A 12486-nucleotide genomic window follows, 5' to 3' on the forward strand; every position below is an offset into this window, starting at 1 on the left:
GAAGGCATTAATGTACTTCTGAAAACCATACGGCCTTAAAGACTATGAAAGAAGAGCAGCTATACTTAAAAAACTACAGTTTATGTTAAAGGTTTTATTGGAAACATTTTACATATTAACAACTCCTGGCAAGCATATCTTAATTTGGTTGTCCCTCTATCTGGTAAGTGACCCAGCTTTCATAGAGCTATATAAAGTCTTGAATGGAATCAATGACATAAAGACTGCCCCAATGTTAAAAGATGAAAATGGTGCATTACACATTATGCAGTTATCTGTAGAACTCACTAGTGCAAATATCACAAAGAGTTTGCTTTGTCTTCCAGAGGGAAAATACTCATTGAAATATGAATGATTACATCAAGTAGAAAACCTGGCCATTAATTTTATTCACTCTTGGGAATAAGTACAGACTCAACTGGAACACAATACCCCATTATTTTAGCACAGAACATTCACACAAGTCCTTATTCAGTTCAAACACATTTTTATTATAATTCCAATACAAGTACCAGAATATTGTTTTATGTTAGCAACTCTGAGACATCTAAAGAAATGCTCCAGATAAAATGTATTCTGGATTTTGGGAGGCAAGAAGTTGCATACAATCTTGTAAATTTCTTGATCATATAAAGAATATTAGATCTAATTTGGAAAATTATTGGGCATAATTTTTCCTGGGTAAGATTTTCTTAAGTATTCAATGACTTGAAAAGAGTCTAAGTAAGAGAAATACCTGTATCCTAAATTCTCCCACTCTCAGTTTTTTCTCAGCTTTTTCTAAAACACAAATTTATAAATACAAAAGACTTAAGTCTTCTTCTTAAAGCATGTAATCTTCCTTTTCTTATCAGACTACAAAGAAAAAAACATTTTTTTTCAACCACAGATTTGATCAGGAAGCTGTATCTGTATAAGTTAAAAACAAATCTATGGGCATAAAATTATGTACATGATTATATAATACACAAATAATATACACTTTAGAGTCACATCAAAAAATGGCTTTTTCCAATTAATCATCAAAATTTGCACACTGTACTGAAACTACCACTGGGATATTTATGCTGTCCACTCTTACGGGCATAGTTAATACTGCAACATTAAAACTGAGCTTCTAATTTTTTCACCTTACACTACACATTATTTTTAGAATATTAACTAAAGAAAGATTAGGAAGCTAAAGAATAGAAAAACTAAATAATTTTTTATATTAGGTGATTATTTGTAGTCTGTGTTAACATTTTGAAAGCATTTGGTTGAAAACCACAAATGTGATTTAGATCCTTTAATTAATTTGCTTAAGCATTGGTGAACAAAAATCTGATGTGACAATTGCTTGCAGCTATTTACTAACTTGAGCATGTGAAACATGTAATTGTTTCTGCCTCCCAGTCAGCACAACTACATTTTTAGTTAAAACTTATTTTCTTCTCTAGTGTCATATTAATATTAGTTACCTTCCTTCCTTCCTCCAAAACATGCTTTTAAAGCAAAATTCTCAGAAACATATAAACTTTGCTTCTAATGTTTTTTTGGCCACCCCATCCTATAACTTTGATATTAAAATAAATTTTATTATTCCTTATGTTTTTATTTTTACAGTGACTTCAACCATTCATATTTCTATGTATCTGAAATGTAACATTATCAGTGTTCTTCAGTTGTTACACCAGTTGATAAACAAAACTGACTACTACGACTATTTGCTTTCCATTTCTTTTTCCATTTCTTTCTCTGCTCAAATGTATTTAATTTAAATATCCTGTAAAAATGGCATCAAGGTAATGCTAAGCAATAACATTTAAAGTGAAAAGCACAAAAACCACACAAAAAATTACCACTTCGATATAAAAGACTTATGGATTAGAAAAGCCTAGGAGCAATTCTAATGATACAGCTTGATATCATTTTACATTAAAAATGTCTAATGAAACCTGTATCAGTAAATCAAATTCCAGCATTGATTTTAGTGATTATTTTTGAGATGCATTTTCACCAAAAAAAAAAAAAAGTTGGGTTCCTAAATGTTTTTTAAAATTGTTGATTCCCAGTGATGATTTCAATCAATATTCTCACCAGTGTCCAGCTAATTCTCCCATACATCTCTTGTAAGAAGAAAACAACACCACTCGTGCAAGCTGGTGACCTATGCACGCTAATTTAAGACGACAAACATCAAAAAATATACACTGAGGTTTATCCATAATTCCCCAGGATTTTTTCATTGAATTTCAAGGACTTGACCATAAGCAACCACCATGCTTACCAAAATCCAGGACATTAGTAGAGGGTGCTACTAAGGACATGTTTTAAAAACAGCTCTCAGAAAGCAAGGAATTGCTAGTTTGCTTTCTCAGAACAAAAGATTCTACCTCAGGTAGAACATCTCTACTGTATATATATAAATGGGTGCAGATGACAACAAATTCAATTCCAGATTAAATCTGCTTGTAGTATTTGACTAAAATATCTTTAAGTCTTTCAGTTCTATTGCAAAACATTTGAGAAATCAGGAATTTAACAAGAGTTGCCAAACTTCATGAAATGTACTAATGAAATTGCTCTGTGAGCATGAAGTTCAATTGTATGCTTTTGCTTATTTGGCTATAATTCCACGAATGATTTTAAAAAGAAAATCCAGATTAAAATTTGTCATTGTAGTTAATTATTTTTTTTTTTGCAGTTAATTAATAATAGAAGCTACTATTCGTTTTAGAACTAAAATGACTTTTATTAAAACGTGTATTCCTCAAAAATCAACCTTAAGGTAGATAAGGCTATATTTTAGTTGTGCAGGTACAAATTATTTCCTTATTAGTTTAAAAAATAATTATTCCTTTGTTAGAATGAAGTTGTTCTCTTCATTAGAGGCATGTATTAGCATCTACCTCCAAACTACACAAATTTTGCTATACTTTATCTGAAAACGCTAAGCCTGGTATCATAAAAGAAAAAGATGAAATATACATATTGAGGTTAAATATATGCCACAGATTGTTTCTTTTTGTAAACTCTATTTGAAATAATTCTTAGTAGACTATTGGTATACCCTATGAAGAAATAACCTAATGTCCAATTCTTCAGGTTGAACATGAAAATTTGTATTCAGGTGAGTTAATGGGCATTTTGGCTCCAACACACCAGAAGCAGGACTACAATAAGAATGGTACTTATGTCTGCACAGAGGATTGTTGCTACATTAAGCACTTAAGTTTCACATATGAGGTCCTTTCTTGGCCACTAGGAAAAATATGTAGTCTCAGGCAAAGTTACAAAGAATCCAGAACTGCCTGTAAGACTTTCTCATCCCACTATTTCTTTGATTTTTCCCCTTCTGGAAGCAGTCTACTTACAACCTCCAGATCCTGGAATCTTCAAGCTTTATCCATCTTTGGTTGTATTCATTCTCTTAAAATTCTGGCCAGATAGTTTCCATTATGCTTCTGGTATCTTTTTACATTTTAGCACAAGCCAAAGCCTTAATACCAAAATGAAACTCTGTAACGGTACAATTTCAGGTCTTCAAAATAGACTTTAGGGAGATTTGGCGGTGGGAGATTTGGTAGTGGCGTGCGATGTTACAGGACTAATCCATTGCCCTTACTCCTAAGACTTTGTTTTACCACCACCTGTAAATATTTACTTAAAACTACTACTCTTTCTTCTGCTTCTTAAAGTCAATTTTCAAAGTTGAAAGCAGGGTCCCTCCTTGCCTCCTCCAACCCATTAATAGTATTGTTTATCTATAAAGAGTCGAGCTTGGACAATACATTTTAGGTGAACTAAATGCAGGCGAAGTAACAAATTTATAAAAATGTCAACACATATAAGCACTTACGTAAATACTGATTTTATTTTTTTCTGAATTCAGCATTCTGAAAAAGTAAATTTACAAGTATACTCAAAGTAACTGAATAGGCAATAAGGAATAAATATAATTAGTGATCTGATGAGGCACATTTCTTGGCATTTAGGAATGAACCTAGAAACAGTGTCTTAAGTATCTATTATAATTAAGGAATGATGTAGAACAATTTAAAAAATTAAAGTCTTTGTTCTCTAGGTTTAAACACACACACCAAATGTATGTGTAGCAAAGAAAAAAGGTCTTTCGATTATTTCAGAATTTTCTATAAAAGTGATTCTTAACTATATATTGTCATTAGCTTAATTCTCCAGTTTGTGCTTGTGGAAAAGAATCTAAAAGGGGACCAAATCATCAATTTATCTTCTAGAGATATTCCCTCAAATAGAGTTCATGGATCAACAAGAAATTAGCTTCTTTTTGGTGTTCACTGTGAAGCAGAAGGGGCTATAGAGAAGCTGTTAAATTTAACCACACATATAGAGACGAAAACTTAATGGCTGAAAGGGTCTCTTCTTCAGGGTTCCCACCTTTCAGGCTCTGAAGAAGGATCTTTGGGGAAGACATGTCAATAGAAAACTACAGAGTGGAACAACAAAGTAACTTACAATGCAGTGAGAAAATAAAATGATGTGATGGGAAGGTCTGATTTGCTAATCTATGAATTAATGAGTCAAATACTGGTCTCTAAACTTTAATGATCATCAAAAATCTTTGATAATAAACATACACTGCAAGTCAAGTGCATTTGGACATATTAATATAGTTTTAAAATATAGTTTTATACATCTTTATTTGAAAAAAATAGATTCACATTAAAAATTTAAAGATCTTAATGTTCTTTTTATATTTTTATCTTATTTAAGTATAATGCAACTTTGAGGCCAAGAAGTAGGAAAGTTTTAAACAATGAGAAATCATTGTAATCTATAAGGCCATTCATGTGTAATGAAGAATTGAGAATTTCAGGGGAAAAAAAATCAAGACTGGTGTAAGGTACTAATACAGAACTTAATAGTAGCGATAACAATGGCATTTTCATTTATTGCTTTTCTTTTTAATCTGAACAACAGGAAATGTTCTATTTCAATGGGCGACTTTAATTTTTAAAAATTAAACTTCTATGAAAGGTAATGGTCTTCTATTTTAAAAGTGCAGGTCTTGTGAAGAGTAAAATTTTCTTCTATGATGTGTTTAAACATTATAGCCTGACTGAAAAGGAAGAAAATGTATTATTTCCTTGTCTTTATCAATCAGAATATTTTTATCACTTCCTAGATACCTCTGGTTCTTAATGAATCTAATTTATCAACACCCAGAGTAACATTTTAGAGTGATGTTTCATGTTGAAGAAAAATGCAGAATTTCTAATGTAACAATTTCCCTGTTTTTGCCTTTATACATGGTGGAAATGAAAGAAATGATCCATCAGGAAGAATGTAATAGGTACATTTTAGTTACTATCTAAAACTTTCTCTACCTACTGTTCAAAAACAACTATTCTTATCTCATGAGCTGATTTAAAAGAATTCTATAAACTATTATCTAGTTTCTTCAAGAAGTATATATGGATATAACTTTTAAATGGAAGATTATATCACAAAATGAAACCTCTCACTTTCATTTCTATCCACATTTTGGCTTCAAATAACTTGTGCTTTTCTTTGGAATTATGCTTTAAAATGTTTAAAAATTAAGGCAGGGTTCTTTATCATTTGATTTTAGTTATAGTGAGTTTGAAATTTCATCACAATTAAGCCTATTAGGATCAGCTGTGAAGAGATCATTTCACAAACAAATTTTCAAAAGCATACAAGATTAATCCATATGCTGCTGAGATGAGGCACAATAAAGAAGCATTACTGAGATAATCTATGGCTAAAATGATGGTGTATGACTTATGATTAAGCTTCATTACCTGCAGAGCAAGGGGCTTCCATCTCATATTTTTCAGTAAAGCTGGTGCTGAGGTAAGCATGCTCTGAGGTCGCTTTTTCAAAGTTAAGATAACACCACTCGGGTCCTCTCGTAGTGCATTCACCAAATTTTTCAACTGCCACCCCACCTGGTAACCAGCAAAATCATTACAATAAAATTGAGGTACAGTATTCAAAGATTTAATGTTCTCCCCCTTTAATAAGATTAGTAAGAAAAAAAAGAAAACCACATAATTGGTGTACCATCCTATCAATTTTCAGGAGATATAAACTCAAAAAGATATTTTATTTTTGAATTGACTAACCATGTTATTGCATTAGAGTCCATATCATTATGAGATAACAATGGACATTTACAAGTCAAAGCAGAGACTAAGATGGTATCCAACCAATAGAATAATTTAGAATTAAAAGAAATTATGGCACTATTAATGCTGCACAAGGTGTAGATCCAAGCTTTGTTCACAACTTACAATTTAAGAATCCGCATGCCTGAAACAAAGATTTGGCAATGTCCTGAACTCACAAATTAAACCACATGCTTGCTCATCACCATCTTTTAGAGATATGTGGTACTAGTGTCCCTAAGTGAGACTGACATTATACTACCAGTAGCTGGTACTGACACACCAAGGTGACATTCTGAGCGTGGAAGACAGGATTGATAAAATAAACCTTTAACCACAATATAGAGTAAGAAATGACAAGGTAATGCTACTCCAATGCAGCAGCTATTGAAAATGTGTTCCAAAAGACTCTATAAATTTAAAATGTAATAAACTAAATTTAATGAAGCCATTATGTGATATGTGAATATCACCCCAAACATATTGTATAATTATGTATAATTAAACAGAAGTACTTGATAAATGTCCAAAAACCTGGCTCAACTGTTATCCATGTTATATTACTTATCATTCTTTTACATTATTGAATATTTGTTAATTTGCTTTAAGACATACTGGTTATGCAGTTATTTGAAATCCTAGAAGTATTCTTTAAAGAAACACATTAAAAACATCTATTATTCCAAGGTTTAAAAAAATATATTTCACATTTAAAAGAGACAACCATTTATTCCAACTCTAATGGATTAGAAATTTATGCTACATAAATTATATAAATGTGTTATATAAATACAGTGGGTCAAAATTTATCCTGGATTGCAAGCAAGATTTAGCCAATGGTCTGAACATGATCTAGTTTCTTCCTAGGCACCTAAATGAAACGGAATGGTTGCCTGTACCTATTCACCATGTTTTTGCCTGGGAGATAATGCTCAAGCTGTAAAGAATGAGCACTTTCATCCAAATTAGCACAGATCCCAGAGACTATGATGAAAGAGGTACTCTGGACCACAGCCACTGAAGGATAATGGGAGACTTTAGTTTATATGACGGACCATTCATTTAAACTACAGCTTCTACTCTAGCTAAACTGAGCGAAGTTTAAGAGAAAGAGGACACAAAGGAAGCAAGACATTATAATGCCTAAAACCTCACGGTCTCAGATAGGAATCAAAATGATCATTATGATACTTGCCTAACATGAATAACAGGCTGTCAATTTTTTAAAAAATCACTTTAATGTGGATCAGCTACAGCAATGATATTGGTCAAATGTCTCCCATTATATATAAGTGGAGATTATTACATCCCCAAAGGTACACTGATTCTGATTCTTCTGATGGCTAAGAAGTGTCCCTACAGCCATTTCTATGAGCCAAGATCAAAGCAAAGTTAGTTCAAATTCAAGTATTCATTTTGCTTGCCAAAAAAATAAGTGAGCAGATTTTTGAATACCAGGTCTGGAGGGAAAAAATATACTGTTTATACAAAGAGTTTATGAACAACTTATTAATGATAACCACATTTTATCATTTATTTTAATTATTTAGATAATTGCTAATGATACTAAAGCAGTCAATATTACTGTAACCTTCTTTCAGCCTATCTACTCTAGACAACGAATTACACATTGATTTCTATGTACCAATTTCTCTTCATTTTATTCTATGACATAATCATGTCACTAGTTGAAAATTCTTAGGGCTTGACTGGGTTTTCCAGTGTAACATTTAGTGTAATTCGATTCATCCTACTCTTTCACAATTTCTCTATGCTCTTTTTGAGTACACAATTCCAAAAAACAGAATTGTTTCTCCATGAAAAAGTGAAATTGATTTTTGATGACAAAGTAATTATTTGGTTAGATTTAAATTTTGTATGCATGCTCAGTCGCTCAGTCATGTCCAACTCTTTGTGACCCCATGGACTGTAGCCCACCAGGCTCCTCTCTCCATGGGATATTCCAGGCCAGAACACTGGAGTGGGTTGCCATTTCCTTCTCCAGTCAATCTTCCTGACCTAGGGCTCGAACCTGTGTCTCTCACATCTCCCGCATTGGCAGGTGGAATGTTTACCACTATACCACCTGGGAAGCCTTAAATTTTAAGCTGAATGAATGTTATTTAATTGCAGAAAATTATATAACTTTATTACTTTTTAATTAGCCTTACCACGCTCACTGACATTCGATTAGCAGTCTTTTAAACAAAAGCAATCCATATATTTATCTTTGGCTCCCAAATTCTACTTCTACTGCCAAAAGGAAATGACTGGATAAAAGCATAGAGATAAATGTGCAACATGTATGTTGCAGTGCTGTTTAAACCAAACAAAAACTGTACGTTATGCAAATGTCCATTAGCATGGGACATAAAATTTGTGTAGGAAAAGTTTAAATGTAGCTGCTGCTGCTGCTGCATTGCTTCAGTCATGTCCGACTTTGTGTGACCCCATAGACAGCAGCCCACCAGGCTCCCCATCCCTGGGATTCTCCAGCCAAGAACACTGGAGTGGGTTGTCATTTCCTTCTCCAATGCATGAGAGTGAAAAGGGAAAGTGAAGTCACTCAGTCATGTCCGACTCGCTAATGTAATTCAATTTTACTTTTGTTAAAAATATGTATATAAATATAGAAAACACAGAAAGCTATATACCACTATTAACAATGGTTACATTAAAGTGTAATAAAGACTGTAATATATATTTTCCCATTTACTCTTTAATTTCCTAAACTTTTGGCAATAAACATGTGTTTTATAAACAATAAAGCCAACAAAATATTGATTAATGGACCTAGTCTAAGAGTAATATTCCAGTTAGAAAATTGTGAATTTTCTGAATTGTCTCATTAGGACTGTTTGTTATCAACGGTAAATTCCCACAAAAAGAACCAGAAAGGCAACACTATGTAGAACAGTAAAAGATGGTGATGGGGAAATGACATCCGCTCTGTACATTATCCTTTTAAATAATTGTCAAAAGAAAAATAAAATTATTACTCAACTATTCATAATAAGACCTACATTATCGGTTGATTTTTTATTCAATGAATGATTTCAATAGATTCCTCACGTAAGTATTAATTTAGGTTTTTGTGGAAACTGCTGAATAGTAATATAATGAAGTTGGCTGTGTAATTCCCAGTATACATGTAACATTTTTCTTAATAACAGATAGGTTTTAGCTATATCAGTCCAACCCCAGTATTTGTATACCTATAAATAGCAACCAGACTACATGCCTCTCATATGAATAATCTTTTTTCCTTAGTCCTTTCTCAAGCTCCTTGACTTGGATAATTTCTTCATTACTTTCTACCTTTTCTACTGCATATTATGCTTAACGACTGTACCCATTTATTGGATTGTACCATGTTCTATTCAAGGGCAGATGTGGTGTGGTCTCAGAGCTCTAGGAAAAATGATTCTCAGCTCTGGTTCTGTGTATCCTCACATATCTTCAAACATAAGTATAGTGAATTATTAAAATAAATTTATTTCTCTGTTACTAAGATACTTATGGTTGACAGATTATAGGGGGGACATGAATAGATGGTATTAATATGAAATGAGGCAAGTATATGGGTTACAACTTCAAGAAATTCAGGAGCCCCATTCCGGAGCTAAATATGGTACATAGACATCAAAATAAGTGAAATATATCAATGTGTATTAATCATTTTTCAAACTTATTTTTCTATTTCCTCATTTGAGTTTCTGGCTATGGTTTTAAAGTATTAAATTTGATAGACCTGAATTAAAAGCCATGTGAAGATGCAACAGTAATATGAAAAATAATTATATACTTTACATTGGCTGCAGTGAAAGTCTTTCTGTACTAGGAGATAGAAGGAGCTTTGAAAGAAGGAAAACCAGGGATTCTAGTGGTTGCTAATATAAAAGTATAATCCACTAATATGGGAAGGAATTAAATAAGGTACAAAACTTTAAGTGAGTCTGGGATACAAAGAAAAACATTCTAATAATCAAAGACATCCAAAAAGGAACTGATAGACTTGTGAAAAAGTGAACTCAATACCAAAAGAGATGTTTATGTATTACTGCACAGGCTAAATAATTAGACTTCAAAAATCACAATACGTTACAACTTTACTATGCAGAATGGGTAGAAAAGTACAAATAGATGACAACAGATGAGCTTTGTAGTAAATGGATGTGGTCCTGATACAACTCTGAATACTTGTCCTCCATCTTTCTTCCTCCTCACAACCAATACATGCAAGAGTTTCCTCCAGGCTAAGTGTTATTCCCCTAATATTTCATGCTGTCATCTTACAAAAAACTCTTGTTTGCAGAACTTCCACTAACAACTTTCTGCATGACTCACAAATCCTCCTAACTGTCCCCAATCCCTATCAAGAAGTTGTGGCATATTTTCAACAGTTCATTCATCCATACTAATAGCTACTGAATAATCAAGCACCAGTAATTCACTGTGCTAGGTGCTTCATACTGCATTCCTTTTGTTTATATCTTCATTCTTACAACAGCCCTAGGAAGTAAACTATTAAACCCATTTTACATGTGAAGAAACTGAAGCAAAAAGAGATTAAGTTTTCTTGGTCAACATTATTAATAGAAACATGTAATTCTCCAAGCCAGAATACTGGAGTGGGTAGCTGTTCCCTTCTCCAGGGCATTTTCCCAAGCCAAGCATCGAACCTAGGGTTCCCACATTGCAGGCAGATTCTTTACCATCTGAGCCACCAGGGAAGCCCAATAGAAACATAGTAAGTTGCAAAGCCAGAATTCATTCAAGTCTGTTTGATTCTAAAGCACAAGGCATTATGACAGCAAACATCCTCCTCTAAATATTCCACTGGTAGTACAAACGAATGCAACACTTGATGCAACAGCAACAATAAAAAGTTCCCCATCATCCTCTCAAGTTTTGAGCATGGAGTCACCTACAACAGTTCCCCCTGTTTTTAATACACATCTACCCTAAAGAATGTGTGTGCTTACTCAGTCATGTCCAACCCTTTGCAACCACATGGACTGTAGCCCATCAGCCTCTTCTGTCCATGGGATTTCCCAGCCAAGAATACTGGAGTAGGTTGCCATTTCCTACTCCAGGGGATCTTCCCTACCCAGGGATCCAATCTGTGTTTCTTGCATGTCCTGCATTCAGGTGGATTCTTTACCACTATGTCACCTGGGAAGCCCATCCTAAAGAACAGATTCTGGCAATTAATACCTCTTCTCATTCCTTTATCTGTCTTGGATACCAGGTTGTTAGACTTAAGTCTTAACTGCTCTTTCTACTACTAGTTTTTTGCAGCTCCAATATACAGCTACAGCATAACAGTGTTCTTTTCCTCAAAACACTTGAAAAGCTCACCAAAGGCCTAACTAAAGAGTCAATTCCTATAATAGACCCTGTGCCAATATGGCCATCACTATCTCCTATAGTTTCTCTTTAATGTAGTTCTTAAACTTCAGAATGTGTTAGAACCATCTGGAAATACCAGTTTTTCATCCAGTAGGTATGAGGTGGGGCCCTAGAATCTACATGTTTTTCCCTCAAGTTACCAAATGATGCTGATGCAGCTGGTCAGGAAACATTGTTTGAGAACAGTGAGCTTCTTGAAGCCAGTGACTTGCCCATGTCTAGACTATTTTAATATGTTTTTAAGATTGGATATTATAACTTATACAATCACTAAATATTGATGTGTGCCTTCCATGTATTATGGGTGCAATGGCGCTTGCAGCACAACCTGTGACTCTTTAAAAAGCATAATGAGCAGGGGAGAGATGAGCAGCTCAATAAGCATTTACAATAAATAAGACTCTGATGCTGGGAGAGATTGGGGGCAGGAGGAGAAGGGGATGACAGAGGATGAGATGGCTGGATGGCATCACTGACTCAATGGACAGGAGTTTGAGTGAACTCCAGGAGTTGGTGATGGACAGGGAGGCCTGGTGTGCTGCAATTCATGCAGTCACAAAGAGTCGGACACGACTGAGTGACTGAACTGAACTGAAGAGAAGTACCCCAATAGAATGGATAATGGGAGCCCCCCCAAGGGCAGCTAACCCATTTTTGAGGGTTCAGGAAAGGTTTCCTATTAGCCTAAGCTGAATTTCTTAGGAAGTGGACAGGTGAAGAGGATATGGAAGCTGAGGGACTGAAGAAAGCCCTGAGACAAGTTAAAACCAGTTTGAGCAATTCTCAGTAGTTCAGTATCGGAGAAGGCAATGGCACCCCACTCCAGTACTCTTGCCTGGAAAATCCTATGGATGGAGAAGTCTAGTGGGCTGCAGTCCATGGGGTCACTAAGATTCGGACACGACTCAGCGACTTCCCTTTC

General features: G+C 34.1%; 1 protein-coding gene across 6 annotated transcripts in view; it reads right to left on the bottom strand.

Annotated features, from left to right (window-relative positions):
- Positions 1-12486, bottom strand: part of CNKSR2 (connector enhancer of kinase suppressor of Ras 2) — a 286598-nt gene that overhangs the window by 119760 nt on the left and 154352 nt on the right. For 3 of the 6 annotated variants that reach the window (XM_061407935.1, XM_061407936.1, XM_061407939.1), the window contains exon 9: positions 5787-5933. The exons of the other annotated variants lie outside the window; for them this stretch is intronic. In XM_061407935.1, coding sequence (XP_061263919.1) covers positions 5787-5933 — 147 coding nt within the window. The remainder of the gene's footprint in view (positions 1-5786; positions 5934-12486) is intronic. 6 annotated transcript variants of the gene reach the window in all.

The sequence above is a fragment of the Bos javanicus genome, chromosome X (assembly GCF_032452875.1).
Source record: "Bos javanicus breed banteng chromosome X, ARS-OSU_banteng_1.0, whole genome shotgun sequence".
NCBI classification, from domain to species: Eukaryota; Metazoa; Chordata; class Mammalia; order Artiodactyla; family Bovidae; genus Bos; species Bos javanicus.